This window comes from Phalacrocorax carbo, chromosome 5, assembly GCF_963921805.1.
Source record: "Phalacrocorax carbo chromosome 5, bPhaCar2.1, whole genome shotgun sequence".
NCBI lineage: Eukaryota > Metazoa > Chordata > Aves > Suliformes > Phalacrocoracidae > Phalacrocorax > Phalacrocorax carbo.
Genome location: NC_087517.1, coordinates 71,013,454 through 71,031,237, shown reverse-complemented (window position 1 = coordinate 71,031,237; position 17,784 = coordinate 71,013,454). Strand labels below are relative to the sequence as shown.

General features: G+C 47.6%; 1 protein-coding gene across 2 annotated transcripts in view; it reads left to right on the top strand.

The window, feature by feature from the left end:
- Positions 1 to 17,784, top strand: part of PLCB2 (phospholipase C beta 2) — a 47,880-nt gene that overhangs the window by 10,876 nt on the left and 19,220 nt on the right. For both annotated transcript variants that reach the window (XR_010373181.1, XM_064453097.1), the window contains exons 4-16: positions 5,248 to 5,388; positions 5,858 to 5,937; positions 6,562 to 6,615; positions 9,209 to 9,284; positions 9,888 to 9,988; positions 10,691 to 10,857; positions 11,054 to 11,200; positions 11,518 to 11,675; positions 13,634 to 13,716; positions 14,103 to 14,187; positions 15,590 to 15,761; positions 16,593 to 16,690; positions 17,441 to 17,537. Coding sequence is in view for 1 of the 2 variants with exons in the window: in XM_064453097.1 (XP_064309167.1) it covers positions 5,248 to 5,388; positions 5,858 to 5,937; positions 6,562 to 6,615; positions 9,209 to 9,284; positions 9,888 to 9,988; positions 10,691 to 10,857; positions 11,054 to 11,200; positions 11,518 to 11,675; positions 13,634 to 13,716; positions 14,103 to 14,187; positions 15,590 to 15,761; positions 16,593 to 16,690; positions 17,441 to 17,537 (1,459 nt within the window). In the remaining variant the exon portion in view is untranslated. The remainder of the gene's footprint in view (positions 1 to 5,247; positions 5,389 to 5,857; positions 5,938 to 6,561; positions 6,616 to 9,208; positions 9,285 to 9,887; positions 9,989 to 10,690; positions 10,858 to 11,053; positions 11,201 to 11,517; positions 11,676 to 13,633; positions 13,717 to 14,102; positions 14,188 to 15,589; positions 15,762 to 16,592; positions 16,691 to 17,440; positions 17,538 to 17,784) is intronic.

The following is a 17,784-nucleotide window of genomic DNA, read 5'->3' as shown; positions in this document are numbered from 1 at the left end:
AAGGAATTTGCAAGGAAGGAAAGCGCTTCACTGAGAGCATCTGCACTATTGCTTTCCTCTGCAAGGTGCTGCGCGCTCCTTGGCCGCGGCTCAGGCTGCGTGCGGGTGGAACGTGCCCCGAGCTGTCCAGGCTGATGTAGGTGCAGTGAGTCTCCCTGCTCACGGGTGGTTGTGCTGTGGATGTTGGGGGTCCCCTGCTTTCACCAACACTTTCCCGCTAAGCGGGGTTTTCCTTTGTAACCTCTCTATACGCAGCAAGAATGCCACCAAAGTGCCCACGCAGAAAACCACTTCTGAAGAGACCTGCTGTCACGCAGGCTCCCTCGCCAGTACGGGCCACAGCGTTGTCCCCGCAGCCTGGGAGGCAGGGCCCGGTGGGACGCCCTTCCCGACACTGCAAGTGGTTGGGGACCAGGTAGTCACCTGTAGTGCCCAGCAGAGTGAGTGCCATTGACAAAGGGACAAGTCACCAAGGGCTGGTGGCAGTCAGAGCCACCTCCAAATGAGAGGGGCCACTACTTGCCCCAGAAGGAGACGATTCCTGGAACTGAACGTGCCTGGAGGCGAGGGACAGCCATGCTTTCTCCGAGCAAAGACTCTCTTGTCCTGCGCCCCTCCTGAGCCCTCGCCTCCTGCCCTAGAGCACGTAAGCGTGCACGCAGCCCCCGAGTCCTCCCACACCCTCTTCTGTGCCTGTGCAGGTTTCCTCTTCTCGCCCCCCCCTTGCTTTATTTTCTTTGAGAGCTACTCTGTGTTCTGCAGCGTGTTTTCTCCATGGATGTGTTTTGAGAGACAGGGCGGAATGAACTTTGGCGCATGTTCAAGAGTAATAAAGATAAGAATTAAAAGGGACTTTGAACATAAATGAGACAAGATAAAAAGCTATTGAATATAGTTCAGCAGCATGCTGAAGCAGATCAAGATGTTATTTACAAAGCAATTCTGGGTTTTCCTTTGAGTAATAAGGAACAATAACGGCCTTTCCATTTTGGTTTTTTGGGGGGTTTTTTTTTGGTTTTTTTTTTTCTTGATGCACCAAGACCCTGGAACACTGACAGAGAATGTAATGATTAGGACTACAATACATGATGTTTCAGGCTGGGCTGTTGGCTTCATCCTGGGTTTTGTTTGGACATTTCAGCAGGCATGGGCTTTGAAACAAGCATAATTTTTCATAAAAACAGAAGTTGTAGTTTCTGACTAACTGTCATGATTATAAAACATTTTCATCCTGTGTATGCGTTTTGTTGTTATTGAACCCAGAGATGCAGACACTGAACTGAATATGTACAAGGGAGAAAATTAAACCAAGGCATTTCACACACCATATTTTGAGATGATAAAGTAGGAGCGAGTGGTGTTTAGGAACCACCAAGGCAGGGAGCACTCGTGCTCGGAGCTGAGCAGGGGGCTGAGCCAACGACTATAAACATGCTGTGGGTGGTCAGTCGCTCTGCTGCATCGCAGGGGGAGGGCGGCAGCTCGGGGTTGAGCATCATCTCGGTGCTGTGCTGTGGGTTCAGCAAGGTGTGGGAGAACGGGGGGGGAACTAAAAGTCCAATGTTCAGGCCTCCAAATAAAAGTGTGATCATAAGAAGCCATATGGAGACAAACTCGTGTGCATGCAGGAGAAACTGGGGAGAAACCCATGGCTTGCAAAGGATTTATAGATAGTGGCGCAGGGGCCGAGCAAGGAAACAGTCACATCTGAATAGTGCTGTGCTGGGCCCTTTTTCTGCCTGTTCCATCTTTCTGCAGCACGAGCTCTTGGACCACAAGGTCAGAGGTTACTGAGGATGCACAGCCTGCATCCCTCCCTCGCAGGCTGTTCCTGCTCGATTCCAGAACACCGCAGGTTGTTTTGTGCCATGTGAATCTGTGTGCTGCTGCATTTTCCAGTTCCTTTAGATAAGACAGCAAGGAAAGCCGAGAGTGCTTCATCTGTGTATTTTTTAGTGTCTCGTCTTGCGGAGGTTCTTGGTGCAGAGACAGGCTGGCCCCTGCGGCGCAGACTGGGCGCAGGACAGCCCTCCCTGCTTCACGGCAGTTGTTGCTGAATGCCACAATGGGGCATGCGCATCACCTGCAGGGCCGAAGGCATGTGAATAATCTTGGTGCTCCCGTTCCCGCCTGGCAACCAAACAAAACCTTTCTTCTCCAGAAGAGATGATTTGTGTCATGCCCTGTGTTCTAATGCCACAGGCGCTGCACCATGTAGCGTGTTTCATGAGGACACAAAATTGTGGGAGTGCAGTGAGTGCGTGCAGCTGTGGCAAGTCCTGGTATCAGCTGAGCCCCGTTTCAAGCAGAGAGCTGACTGTGTGTCTCTGTCTCTCGCACTAGGCCTGGCTCTTGTATTTGCATGAGAATTTGCTTTTCTCTGGACTATGAATCTGGTTTGTACAGCCGAGGATTTTAGGGAAATCAGGGGGGTGGGAAGCTGAATCTGTATTTCAGCCACCGTGCCAGTGGTTTGTTTTCTGTTTCTTTAGGGTTTTTGTAAGTGGATTTGCTGAGCATGTTTCCCTTCCTCTGATTTGCATGGCTAATGAGGTTGTCCTGCTTTTCACACAGCAATTCCTATTTTTCCTTTTGGCCGCTTGCAACATGACAGTAAGTAATTACGTAGTGAAGCCACAGCACAAGGTGCTAAAGGATTGTGAAATAGCCGAGATGTGGCATCAGGTTCAGCACTCTGGGGCACAAGTCCCTGGTCCTCCCTCACCATCTTCATTCAGCGTTATGCCAACATCGCTGCATTTATCCTGTGAGGGAGATAATCCCCATGTAAAGCAGGCAGCACAAAGTAAGCGAGTGACTCGCCTAAGGCCTGGCAGGAAGTCAGTCGCTGGGAAAATATGACCCAATTTAGATCCCTAACAAAATCATCCTTTCTTCTCCCCGCTGCAGTTTGCTTCTCATAAAACGAAGCTATCAACTTCACCGAGGTGTTAGGAGGTGTCGTAAGTTAACGCTGATAAAGGGCATGACATATAGAAGGCTGCACAGGCTAAGGCCAACTGTGAATTTCTTCTTCTGGGAAGGTGATCAGATATCAGGCCGTTACCAAACACGGCCTGTGTCGGGTTTGTCTGGCAGAGCTCAGCTAGATAAAGGCAGATGCTCCGATGCAGCGTTCAGCTCACTGGGGATGTATCGTAAACAGAAGCGTCTGCTGGGCTTGCAGAGAAGGAAGGGCTGGGAGGAGCTGATTCGTAACAAATACAGGAAATGAGTTCAGCATAAACCACAAGTTCTCTATTGTCTTAGCTTCATATAATTTACAACACCAGAGGTAAGGAAGCTGAACAAACGCTAGTGGGTTTGCAAGATGAAGTTAAATTTGAAGTTAAAATTTTGCCACCTGTAATGAAAAGTTAAGCTCCGTCAAGAAGTTGCTGTGAGCGTGGAAAGAAGGTGCGGGTGCGTGGGTGCTGCTCGCTTCTGCGAAGGAAAGTTGCTCACAAAGCAAAAATGAGGCGTTTTAGAAATTCCCTATTAGAAAATAGGCAAATCTTCTGGCTGGCTGACTGCTTTCCCCCTTCTTTCCCTCCAAATGCTCTTGGATTTTACAGGTTTCGGAGTTACCCCTGCGGAGAGTTGCTTTTACAAAGTGAGAGACAGCAGTCGGATGGTCCCGAGTTATAATCCAGGCCATCCTGTTTTCCTAAAGATGCCGGTTTGCTGCAGGCGCGTCAAAATTGCAAATGCTCCAGAAATGTGGAAAAATGCAGTGGGGAAGAAACCTGCAGAGGGAAAAATATCTGCAGAGTTCCCATAAAATATACATGCAGCTCTGTGTGCGATGTGGTGCAGATACATAAGAATGCCTGAAGCTGAGCTGTTTTGGAGGTTCTGCTATTACAGTCTGAGCGTCGAGAGAAAATTCTGTGGCAGGAATGGAATTGCTTCCGTTTGAATCACCATGAGATGCGAACAGATGGGTGCATGTAGAGGTTTAGAGTCGGTTTGGGCTAAACCGAGGTCCGTGGAAGTCTAAGATCAGGGAGGCTGCTTTCTTCAACTTGCAAAGATGCAGACGTTGTCCGGTTAGTAGCAGCTTAACAAGTCACTAAACGTGAGCTGAACCGCAGCGGCTGACTTTGTATGTGCTCTAAGTTTATAGCAAATGGAAAGGTAAAGCCATTTAGCTAAAACCTCTTCTGCCGAAGTTCATGCAATTATCTAATTTGTTAAGGTGCTACCGGTGCTTTAGCGTGTTGAAATGCAGTAACGCAGCCGCGTGTCTGTGCGTGCAGCGAGAGCTCGCATTCCAGCGCCAGCCGACCTTCTGAGCCTGACCTGCTCTGCTAACCATCCCAGATCATGAATTTCGCCCTTAGTTTCTGAAGGAGCAGGTGCTCTGACAGCCTCCCTGTTTACTTTGATATGGATTTATTCTGTGCTTCAGATGATGAATTGCTGTGCTTTATTCCAGGGCATGGGAATTTTATCCTTTCGTTATAAATAGTGACCCTCAGTACGACCCCAGCATACCTTGGCATAGTGATGCCTTATGTAGGAATGGAGAAAATGCTAAATAATTTAAAGGGATTCTATAAATACTTTCACATGGTGATGAAATCCAAGTATGACTAATCGGATGAGCCTTATATTTAACAAAACAAATCTCTGGTGAGCCATCGCGGTAGGATACTGCAGTCGCTAAGGAAAAAAAATACTTCTAGCAACTGACAGCTAGCAGAAAATGTGACCTGGGGGGAAAAAGCCTATCTCCCCAGTGACCGGTCTGAAGCTGGTAGGCCTTCTGGGTCCCAAAGAACATCTTTCTTGTGGTGCAGGGAGGTTACGGCAAAAGGTATCGCACCAGTCTGAAAGAGTTTCTCAGCCTGTGTTTCGACAAATGGCTGTCTGCAATAACCTGGTTGTGCACCTCTGGTAGGAGCAGGCCAGATGCTCCTCTGCTTGTCTGCAAGCTCAGGCTGACTTTCAGAAGGAATTTATGTAAAAGCAGTCTCCAACTTTTACTTTTTCAGACCAAACCAGCATGTTTGTACAGTGATGTTGGTCACGATGTTTTGTTCCATGGAGGACCCAGGTAATGCAGGCTCCAGAATAAAGAAGAAAAATGAGGGAAGCTGAGAAAAGGAAGATCATATTAAACAATTTTGCAACCCTTGAAAAGCTTGCTGTGCATTTGGGTCAATATTTGGATTGGGTCCTGGTTTGTCACATGCAGTTTGCCTCGTTCTCCCTCCATCCCCATCTGTTCTGTTTCTTTTGCAGTGCCAGAAGCTCCGAGAGGTTTTTAACTTGGATTACCCTGCCAGCACCTTCCTGCTTAAGACTCTGACTATTGTGTCCGGCCCTGACATGGTGGACCTCACTTTCCATAACTTTGTGTCCTACAAGGAGAATGTTGGCAAGGTATCGGGTCCTGAGGGCAAGGAAGCACTGGGAAACACTAAGGATTGGGGCATTAAGTGGGGAGCAGGAAAGGAGAGGGGAAGGCAGGGAACTGAACCCTGTCAGTGTTACTGGCAAAGTTACAAACCAGCAGGTTTAAATTCCAGTAGGGTGTGGTACCTCCATAGGTCTAGGATTTTCTGCCCTGCCTGGAGGACCACTGGTGGAAGAAATTTAATGTGTCATTTTTGTCCTCCATGTGCTTTGTGTGGATAAACAGAGAGCTGAGAAGACTCAGTGGAAAGATTTCAGCTGCCAGTATACGTAGGCAGTAGGAGGGCGATACAGCCAAGCCCAGGATGCCCTTGTTGGGATTTGTAGCCGGCAGTATCAGCACAGGTCCATGCCTTTTCAGTGTTTGTTGCCGTGTACTTCTTGGTGCAGTTCCATAATGCCCAACTGCCTCTGCCTTGTGTGTGTTTGTCCCCAGAGCTGGGCTGAGGATATTATGGCCATCGTTCGGAATCCCCTCACGTACAACGCGTCTCGGTACACCTTCCTAGAGAAAATGTAAGTGTTTTTGGACAAGTGTTGTTCTCTGAAACATGTACTGCCCTTTCTGTCTGTACTGGAAAGAGAAGGCTTCTTAGCATGTAGGTCCTTTGGCAGCCTCCAAAACAAGTCCTGTGTCAGCTCAGGAGCCCCAGGGCACAGGGAGGGGGTTGGTAGTTGGGCCATATGTTGCGTGACAGCTGATGGGCGCGGAAGTGCTTGAGCTAGTCAGACAATGTGCGTGGCATCGGACAAACTGAAATTCTGAGCCTCGCATGTGTCTCCCGCCGCAGTCACAGCACTCGCCCCAACAAAGTGCTGCCCCTTTTTCTTTGCTCTGTGATACTGTTTGGTTGGCACAGCTGAGGAACGCTAAATAATAGGAGATATCATTATCTTATATCTATATTTTATGTTTCAGATGAGTCTTTCTGATATCTAAGCTCTTATAATTCGCCTGTTTCTCCTTCCTGAGAAACAGGAACAGGTTCTGTCTGAGGTTAAGCTGATGGTCCTGTAGGACCCCGATTTTTAGTTAACTATTAGATTGTTTTCCCAATTGTGTACTTTTTCTTTCTCTTTACTTAATAGGACCTCTAAGATTGTACAAGTGCATGTCATAATCTTGGGTTTTTTTCGCAGCCTGGTGAAGCTGAAGATGCAGCTTAATGCAGAGGGGAAAATTCCTGTCAGGAAGTGAGTATGGATATTTGTTTTATTGTGTGTTCAGTCAGACTAAAGGCAGAGCAGCTGGCAAGAGGATGGTTGCCCAGTGGCTTCAGCTGCCTGCTCCTTCCCTGCCTCAGGGGTGGAGATCATTCCCTCTGGATTCAGGCCATGAAAGGACTCCTGCTGCACTTTAGTTCCTCCCAAGGAAAGGCCTGGGACGTAATTTGGGTCTGGAAAGGACACCTTTTGCGGCCTTCATCTACAGCAAGGAATTGCTTTAAACAGCCATGGATTTCACCTCCTGGCTGTTACAAGGAATAATCAACAAAACCAAGCCACTTCAGTAAAATTCTGGTCTCAGATTGTTTTGCGAACCTGAGTTGAAAGGTGGATGAGGCATAGGATCTATTTTACCTTTCATATAAAGAGTTCTGTATTTGGAGAACTTTTTGCTTGACTCCCCAGCTAGCCTGAAGTAGGGGTCCGTTGCTTTTGCTTGTCTCCTTTCTTCACATGTGACCACCACAGCCCTTCTCCACTGGTGTAATTCTGCTGCCCTCAGTCTTTACTCTGGATGTACATGAGAGGGAAACAGCCTTTGAGGGCAGACCTCTGGGCCAACGTTAATGCTGCTTCGAGTATGGAACAGTGGAGATCTGCACTTCACTGTCCCCAGCGCTGGCTTTGTGCGTCAGGGTAGGACTGCCATTAGAATAAGCCAAGCCTGCTTTGCTGAAGCAAAGACCAGCCTAACACTCCTCCCCTGCACCGCATGGCATAAATCTAGAATGGATTTTCTGCCACTCGGTGTCTTCCCTGGTAAAATCACTCCATGGCTGATCCTACGGCTCCTCCGCGTTGATTCAACCCATGAATGAGTGACAAAAGGCTGCGCTGCCATGTTGGATTCCCTTTTGGGTGCATAAATTATCTTTTGTTTTAAGAATAAGGACCTGCAGATAGTGCATTTGTGGGTATTCACTGGGAAATTTTGAACCACGCTGCTTCTAGGTTTATGCTGTGTTATAGCGTCACAAGAGGCAAGCGCTAATCACCTGTAATAAATACGCTACCTACTGCGTGGTATATTGCATAATGGTACTAGATTAAGTCTGTGCTGGCTAAATGGGCTTCTGGATGGTTGATCATTACTCAACAATAAACATTTTTTGTTGTTTGTTTTCTAAACCACCAACCAGCAGAATTTCATTCTGTCAGAAACCAGTGTATTCGTGAAAGGGCTTTTAAAAATGTATAGGTCTTTAATGAATAACTCACACTAGGGAAGAGTGCATTGAATTGATCTTTAAAAATGCAAGTAAGGTGGCATTACTGCAGAGAGAAAACAGCTTATTCTTCTGAAATAAGCTAGAAAAAGTATCTGGTACAGGCTGTACCTCTCTTCAATGCCCTGGTCTGTCTGTCTTGCAGAGTGGTAGAAGTACTTTGCTGTTTAAAGCATTAGACCATTAAAAACTCCAGATTTATAAAAAAATATTCACTATCTCCAGGTGCAGGTATACGTAAGGCTTTCAAAACCCTGTGTCTGAATTCTTCTGAAAATTCCACTGAGCATCTGCCTTTCTCTTTAGGCATTTAAATCCCTTTTGAATCATAACAAGGTGCTGCACTTTTTGCCTTGCAAAGGGCAGCTTGGGAACCAATATGCACTGAGTTTGCATAAGCCTGCTGCAGCTCCCACTGAACACTTTTCCACCTGTCAACACGTTTGGCACTTTTTGTTCCCCTTTTTGGCTGGGAGCACCTGTGCTGCCAGGAGCTTAACAGAGCTGACATCTAAATTTATCCACAGAGGAGACCTCATCGCTGCCGACTGGGATATTCTGTAAGCAGGGAGAGTTCAGTTATTGTTACTATTCCATAGTGCAGCAAAGAGGCTGCTTTAAGCTGAAGGCTTGCCCTGCAGACCAGTACCCGGTACCCCAATTTCTAAATTGGAGGCGAACTTTGCTTTCTGCAGCAGCAGGCTTTTGTGCTTCCCTCATGTGGTATGCCAGCTTCTTTGCCCGTGTAATGAGTTCGTGCCTTAAATTCGTGGAAAGCCTTTGGTTCCAGAAAATTTTACCTTTTCCAAAGGGGGAAAAGTGCACAGGATTTGTTTGCTTATTTTGAATGTTGTCTTTGAATGCTGCCTACGAAGTTACTCCTTGCTAATGCCAGCTGCCTCCCGGGACGGTGTCTTCTGGGGGGAAGCGTCCTGGGGGATTTGTGGCGTGAGCCGGCTGCCGCAGGGGGCACCTCCACAAGGGGCAGGGGAAGGGCGGCGCAGAGGCATTTTGAGAATAAGCTGATGCCATTTAGTGACAGGGCTCTTACAGAGTCCATAGCCCAAATATAGAACTTCTGTATTAAGGCAGCAGTCAAAAAATCCGCTGCAAAAAATCCACTGTAGGTTTACAAGACTCGGTACATGAGTTACTCCCTTAGAGAAACACTGTCTGTCTTCTCAGGTCCCAGTTTACAGTCTTTTCGTCAGCCTCCTTCGTTGTGCGTTTTGAGTGTCTTGCGCTCTGGCTGCAGCTCCCAGCCACCCGAACCCAGGCTTTCTGACTTCACCCCTGTTACACTGCGGTGATTTCTTTTTTCCCTGTCTGGTCAGTATTTTTCAGATGTTTCCTGCGGACAGGAAGAGGGTGGAAGCAGCATTAAGCGCTTGTCATCTTCCAAAGGGCAAGGTAAGGGTTTCACTAGGAAGCCAAAGGTCTTGCTAGTCTGAGAATAATCTTTTTGCCTACCCTGATGTGATGCCCTTGGCTGTGGAAAAATCATCAGCCCAGATGCTCTTAGTTGCTGTAAAGCTTTTCCTTACCACGAGCTGCCATGCCTTAGCTGCAGGCCTGCTAGGATCAGCTCTTACTGTTTGTATTGCAGGAGCGCTTGCGACTCCATCGCTTGCACTATGTGGCCCAAGAAGCAGCGTGTTCCCTTCCGCCTGTTTCGCTGTCTGCTCTTTGAGGCAACAGATCTGACAGTTAATCTCAGCCCTGCTGCCAACCCGCAGAGTAGAGCCCAGGCCTCTGACAGCTCTTACCGCCACATCAAGCTTTAGCTTTACACCATCCCACAAGAGGCACCAAGGGACAGTTCACATAACTGTCCGTTCTGAAGTAGGGCATTATGGTGCTTCCCCACTCCCTCTGTGCTCTCCTGAACACCTTGCCAGATGTTCCAGTCGCTTGCTCCCATTGTCACAAACCAGTGCTGGACTGTGGGTGTTAATGGGGAGGTGAAGGCCGTCGTGGGTTTGTGATGCTGACATGTCTTTGTTGCATTCTCAGAATGATGCCATCAACCCAGAGGACTTCCCTGAGACTGTGTATAAAACTTTCCTCATGAATCTGTGTCCACGGCCTGAGATTGATGAGATATTTACCTCACAGTAAGTTTCCTTCAAGCTACAGCAGAGAACTTGAGCTCTTGTGACAAAAGATAGCATAAAATCCCCTTGCCCCTCCTTTTTGCTTATGTGGTTTGTCTGGTTTCAAGCCTTAGAAGGGCAGGAACCCAGGTCACAGTACAGTGCCAGTGCACTTCACACTTTCACTCACAGCCTGAATAAAAAGGATGAGACTTCGCTCTGCTGCAGGGACTTTAACTGTCACCATCAGGAGGGTTGATTCCAGGTCAACACTAGATCGTGCTAACGTGATAAGGCTTGTGGCTAGCCCCAAACAAGGCCATGTACAGTGCGAGAACCATAGATCCTCACAAGTAGCCAGTGACCTTTTTTTTTTAAAGTAGCTAAATCTGTGACTTATTAAATGGACTTGATTTCATAGGGCAAGCAATTCACCGTGCTCTGAGACTCAAGTCCCTTCAGAGTTTGAGTCAGAGGCTCAAAATATGCTTTGTGCTGCCCTCAGCACAACCTCTTCACAGCATTGAATTAGTGAGGAAGAAGAAAGGCCACAGTGGGAAGCATCATTTACAGGAAGAAATGTAGGCAAAACAGAAATTAGTGGGCCCGGAGAGGCGGACACCCACTGCTAACCCGAGGAAGGAGTAGTCTCGCTGTTGTGAAAAGGTTTTCTGGGTAATACACAGGCCTTACCTCTGCTCCTCTGTAATTCTCTCACTGTAGCCATTTGAAAGCAAAGCCCTACATGACCAAAGAGCACTTGGCAAAGTTTATCAACAAGAAGCAGCGAGACTCTCGCCTCAATGACATCCTTTTCCCACCAGCCAAGCCTGAGCAGGTGCAGAGCCTGATAGAGAAGTATGAGCCCAGCGGGATTAACATCCAGAGAGGTGGGTCTTGTTCAGCCAAAAATTTGTGCTATAGAGGTAGTGTGAGAATAGCAGAGGATCTCGCACCTTCTGCTACCCTGCCTTTCCCAGGGAGCAACAGCCTGATTCTCAGAAGCCCCTGTGTTGCAATCCACCGGCAAGCAGGTGCCAGAGCCATTTTCTTTCGGTGCTATTAACAGCTTTGTTTTCCATGTAGGGCAGTTGTCTCCAGAGGGGATGGTCTGGTTCCTCTGTGGCCCTGAGAACAACGTGATAGCACTGGACAAATTGGTGCTGTACCAGGACATGACCCAGCCGCTCTCACACTACTTCATCAATTCATCACACAACACGTACTTAACAGGTACGGGCAGTCCCAGAGCCTACCTGGGCTCCAACACGTAGGTACCACCACTGGGGATGGATGAATGTACTGACAGTCGCTCAGGCAGAGGTGTCTGCCCTGAAGTTTGGAGGGCTGAGGGGTGTAATGTACTCTGAGGGGCCTGGCACTTAGATGCTGTGTAAGAAGAAGAAATGTCACCCCGTAACCGAAAACATCGTGTCATTCTGCCACATACACCTGCTCAAGGATGGCAGAGTTCTGCTGCTCCAGTTTATGCAGAAACTGTCCCGCGTGCATAGCTAATGTCGAGCCTCCCTCCTTCTGCTCTCCTCCAGCTGGTCAGTTTTCTGGTATCTCGTCTCCTGAAATGTATCGCCAGACGCTGCTGGCGGGCTGCCGCTGCGTGGAGCTGGATTGCTGGAAGGGCCGACCCCCGGATGAGGAGCCGATCATCACTCACGGGTTCACCATGACAACTGAGATCCTCTTCAAGGTAGGGAAAGAGTTTTCTCCGCACGTGCTTTCCCCTGCTTGGTTTTAGGCTGATCTCTGTTTGAGGAGGCTGGCTGAGGGAACTGTGAAATGGATGGGCTGAGGGCAAAGATGGTTGAAAGGAAACGACTGATGGCAAGATGACAAGTGAATGAACACGTAGGTGGAATGAAAGATGAACAAATATGCAATAGGTTGGAGTTTGTGTACATTTTTGGAGTGGGAGGACCAGAAGCAATGTTGTTAGCTGCATAAAGATGAATGGATGAGGAAATGCGGGCAGCCGGGTAGGAGCGATGGAGAGGTGGTTGCGTAGGTGTGCCTGCATACACAGGGCTGTGTAGCAAGATGGATAAAAGGACAGAAAGCTGCGTGAGGATGGTGGATTTATGGATAGATGCACATCAGAGAACCAAACAAGACAGCTTTTAGAGAACAAATGGTTAAAATGAGTTTACCTTCTAAGTGGTCTAGAGCAGGTTTCTGTGGCTTACAGCCTCCCATGGCGGTGCTTTGGAGGAATAGGTTTCAGTTACTTCCTAATTACATGAGTGCGTGGAATGTGTTCAGTGGAGCAACTGCCCTCTAGCATGCTGGGCAGATGGCTTCCCTGAGGGTTCAGCTCCCAGGCTTCAGAAGCACAGCGCAAACCCTACTTCTCCTTTGGGAAATACGGGGCATTGAACCACAGAAGTTGCAAACAGCTTGCAGGTTAAAAATCAATGCATCACACTTATTTTTTCTGCACTCCTTTACGCAGCTGCTGCTAACAGGCAGACACACTTTACATTCTTTTTAAAGCTATTTGTTTTTATTCCATATCCTCCCCCCAGTTCCCACACTTCACTAGTACTAAAATATTTATGTGGGGGGAAAAAAACCCAACCCAATCCTTAAGATCAAAGGTATCGTCATATTCATTGTCAGTAATTTCCTAAATCCTGTACTACCACTGCTGCTTTTTGCACAGCAGCTCACTACAGGAGAAATAATGACAGCTGTAGCCGCTGTAATTGCAGAGTTCTGCTAAAGCATGTGACTGTACCTCAAGGAAATTATAACCTGGTAACGCAGCATGTGCCCAGGTTTCAGTTTTACATAATACGTAGATCTTTGCCTCCACACCTCTCTCCCTTTTCTACCACTGCCTGCGGCCTTTTAGTAGCTTTTCCCGTAGCTTCTCCTCCTCTGAGCGTTGCAGGTGTCTGTGACACAAAGTCCAAGTGGTCCGTGCAGGAGCAGCTGTGGCAGCCTCCCTCAGTGCTGGGATCACGGCTGAGCCGGGGCTCTCGGGGGAGCAGGGGACGCTTCTTTACCACATCCATTAGCAGCACCAGAAAAGAAAATAGTGCAAAGTTTGTGGCAGTTTAACAGGGGCTTGGGGAAAATATGATTATTTTTTCTTATATTGTTAATGCTGAGAATGTTTCCATGGTATCTGAATTTGAAATGTCAGCACTGCTGGTTACTGAACAGCCCAGTTTTCTTTGCTGCTAGACAGAAGGGTTTTATAAGCAGGTGAAATGACAGAAAATTGGGTAGGTTCAGAGGTAATTATAAATAGGGTTTGAAGCAGTTTAATCTGGTGCTGCATACTCCTTTCTCTACCAATTAAAAGTACGTGTGGCAGTGGCTTGCCTCCCCGGCAAGACACTTTCACATTCATTTATGTATACGCTGAGCTATGTAACAAAAATAAAACCTCATATTCTTACATCTTCACCTTCTTTTTTTATGCAAGCTATTGAGTTTAGCTGCACGTTATATCCTCTGGAGCTGGAAGTCCAGGCGGGTATGAAAAAGATGACACTTCTCACCTTCTTACTGGGAGAAGTTTAGTTACATTAAAGAGAAGCTCCTGCCAGCGGTCAGTTCGGGGTCTGTTCAGTGGGAGGTGAGCTGGATGTCTTTGATAGTAATGAGTGCTGATCTTCTCTCTGACCATTGCCTCTCATTTAGGATGCCATTGAGGCCATTGCGGAAAGCGCTTTTAAAACATCTCTCTACCCTGTCATCCTGTCCTTTGAGAACCACGTGGACTCGTGAGTATCTAGGGATTGGGAGAGCTGTGTTCTCTGTTGTCCAGAGCAGAAAGTATACAGGCAAGGGCTGCTGGGTCTTAAGTGAGTGCCTGGGCTGAAATGAGATACCGGCTGAGATTTCTGAAGCCCCTGGAGGTGTGGGATGAGCCATAAGCTGCGGAGTGAGGGTGACCACAGTTCTGCAGCCTTTTAGCTCAAGGTGGCAGAGTATGAACAAATGGGAATAGGCCTGGGAAGGGACTTCAAAATCTGCGTAGCTGTCTGAGTGAAGGCAAGAGGTGGTTTTCAGAGTAGAGTACGTGGATCTTGAGATGGTCGTTGATGCTAGCTCTGGATTTGGGCGTCTGTTTTCCTGTTCACTCCTGCTTGATCTCTTTGTTCATAAGGCCCAAGCAGCAGGCGAAGATGGCCGAGTACTGCCGAACCATATTTGGAGATATGCTGCTGACAGAGCCACTGGAAAAATACCCAGTAAGTGGAAGTTGGGGAAGGAGGCTAGTGGAGAGGTCTTTCTGAAACAATTGGCCACTCCTGGTGCTAGGAGATGCCACAACAGACACAAAGACAGCGAAAGAGAAGACGATGCCGGGGACAAATAAGCCTGGTTCATAGGGGTGAGCAACATAGTAAGCGGATGGAAGACCTCACAGTCGCAGAGGTTTTCCGAAGCACTGGCCTGACTCTGCTCTTATTTAACACTCTGTGACTTGAGTGAATTTGTAAGCTGAGCTCTAGGTAGCCAAGTTGTACCAAGATAAGCCAGTGTATTTTTGTACACGGTACTGTTCCAAATCTGTCTGCCAGCACTTGCTTTGGAAAGAAACAGGAACAAGGGCTTCGCAGCATTTCAGCCTCTTCCTACCAATGCTTCTCAATTCCTGCTTCCAACCTGGGAATATTCCCCTCTGGGCGTAGATGGGCAGGTCAGTGACATGCATGGCTTTGTGCTCAGAATAGCTGAGTAAAGCTCTGGATCTACTTGACCCTAGTCATTGGCTTACTTGTACAAGCATGTGTTTTTGTGGACATGGCAACGTCTTTGGTGATCCCCCTGCATGTTGCTACTTCAGCTGCTTTGCAAATGGACACTGATTTACAAATAACGGGCAATGCCTGCGTTCTGCAAAGCATGAGGCAGTTCCCTGGGGTGCGTAGCGGAGGGGGGAGCCGAGACACCTAGCCCAAGCGTCTGTTTTAAAGCACTGAGATCAAAAGAAGAGCTGAAAAGAAGCAGTGAGCAAACCAGCCGTTTCCCACTGTCCTTGTCAAGGCAATAGGGAGAAACAGGGTGTTTTGGGGGCAGAAACAGTTCAGGGTATTAGCTAAATTATGAATAGGCCTATTGCTCTCTGCACAGGGAGTGTAGGTCTAGAAGCACAGTCTGAGTCACACATCCTTGTCTTGAGCCACCTACTCTGGGATTATTTGTTTTTTCAAATCTGCTGCAGGCAGAATGTTTAAATTTGGCCCAAGTGCTGATCTAGGACGGAGGCTCTGGGGTAATGGGAGAATTAGGTGGAAAGTGAAAACCAGAGGTATGTGGATGCCTTCAGGCCATGTAGATGTTTTTTTTAGCTGTGGTGCAGGATAGGTGGCTGGGAAGGGCATGGCATGTACAGGCAGCAGAGCACGAGGGGGCTGAGACATGGAAAATGCTGGTCTGAAACCAAAGGTGAAAAAAAATCTTAGAAAAAAATCTGCATGGATATAGTGGGATATGCCAGCAGATGGAGAAATTAAAGTATACAGTGGGTGAGAGATGTTTCTGTGCACCAGTAAATGGCTGGAGGAATGGTGCTAGGAGGGACAGGAGAGATCAGTGTTTGCTTCTGGTTTTGGGATGAAAATTCAGTATGAACTTTATCTCTTGCAGCTGAAGCCAGGAGTTCCTTTGCCAAGTCCTAAGGATCTCTTAGGGAAAATCTTGATTAAGAACAAAAAGAACCAATCTATATCTGGGAAGAGGCAGAACTCTTTGAAGAAAGGGAGGAATGTGGAACCAGAAATCATCGAGCAGCCAACCCCTATGGATGCTGAAGATACTGGTATGTCTGAAGGGAAAATGGGACTAGTATAGCTAGATGAGCAAGTCTGGATCACTGGAGACCTTCCAAATCACCCAATGCTGGCTTGAGGCAAGCCAGCAGTAGTCATTAATTCAGTTATGTCAAGAAGCAGATTAAGCTCGGAAGAGAAATTAAATCTTCAGAATATTTTCAAACACTTTATTTCAACTAAGAGAGACAATCAACTTACGCCCTGCCCATCAGTCAACTCTTCTGCCTACTCTGAGGTATCTGGCTGTGTGAGTTGGTAATTCATTGATACGCACTGGCTGTTGGTTTGAGGGGAGGCAGGGTGATTTTTTACTGGTTGTTGCTGTCTGATAACTACAAATTCACCACGACCAAGTTCTTTGCTCTGAGGTTCTTGAAGGTTTGTAGAACCTTCAGCCCCACTCCCCTCCCCTCCTCCAGTGTCAAGGCTGTCACCCCTTGGGCTGGTGGAACCTGTGGTAGAACAGTCCCTGTCGTGGCAGGAGGACGTGAAGTCACAGAGCACTACAGAGCACCCAGAAATGGCCATTTATTCCCACGAATGTGTGTGACCTTGGTGGGGAAAACAGCATCTTGATCCTCACTCTTGGGTACGAGGGAAGCCTGCAGGAGGAATAATTTGGTGTCTTAGGCGTGCTAGTCCAGAGTGTGCTAGTTCATATTTGGATTTAGCTAATAAAATGGTATGATTCTTCCACTTACTGCTCCTGCATGACTTGAGAGTGAGTTTTTGCAGAGCTCTCCATTGCCAGCAATCTGTAATGTCTCGTCTCAGTGTGCTGCTGATACGTACTACTGACGTGGGCTGTGTGTGCTTAGTCTGGGCAGGTGATGTGGCTGAAGAGGAACCGGAGGAAGAGGATGAACATCTTGGAAACCTGGATGAAGAGGAAATTAAAAAGATGCAGTCAGATGAGGTACTGTCACTGTTGTTTCTGTTCCTTTTCTGGGTTTTTTTGTTTGGTTTTTTTTTTCTGGCCTCCAGTTTTCTCTGGGGCCTCACCATATTGAATAGAGACGAGCCCAAAATGCAAAGGGGAATGAATGGCGCTGTGACAAATCGGGGGCTTTCCTTCCCCCATGCGACATGACTTTTGCAGGAGAAAGTGAATAAGAGGAATGATGTTGCAAGCATAGAGAATATGGCAGAAGAGTTGTTCTTTCCGACTCTGATATTCTGTGTGACTTGGAGATAACTGCCTGCCTTCAGGGTGCTGGGAGAGGCTTAACCTTGGTCTGATAAAGTTGTTATTGAAGTGCTGCCGCTGAAGGGGGAAGGAGATCAGCATTCCCTTGAATAAGAAAAAAAAGCAAGTCAAACATTTTCCATTTCTGTCTCCCTAGTATCACTCAAAGAGGAAGGAAAACAATGTCGCCAGTTTGTCGCAGACTCCGTGCTTTGAGAGGTTAAAGAGGTCCGGGGCTTCTTATGTACTGACTGATACCTTTCCGTATGCCTCAGCCACAGTTTTTTCCAAGCTACCTAGAAACTGTGCCCCTGACTGTGCTGCCCACAATGTAACTGTAGGACCAGGAAGCCAAGGAAACTGGTGCGCTCTGGTCAGGGCAGCCACCAGTTCTTTGATTGTGAAGCCCAGGTGTGTTCTGCTTCACCTCTAGGAAGGGCCTTTTCATCCATTTTCTCTTGGATTTTGTTTTCTGCTCAGGGCACTGCTGGCTTGGAAGTGACAGCATACGAGGAGATGTCCAGCCTAGTTAATTACATACAGCCTATCAAATTTGACTCCTTTGAAGTCTCTGCCCGTAAGTCAAACGCAGTCCTTTCAGGACCCCAAATGTTTCTGTTCGACCAGAGGAATAGTGCTTTCACCTGCTGCTGTTCCCCACCTGCCTTTGCGACTTGCTTTCACCCATTTTCTGTTGTGTTCTCTCTCCCACAAGAGCCACGTGGTCACAAACACTTCTCTTCTGCCCTTCTCCCTGTAGTAAGGAATTGGGAAGGAGAAAAAAGGGAGATGTCAGATACTGCTCCCAGTTATACGAGTGAGGA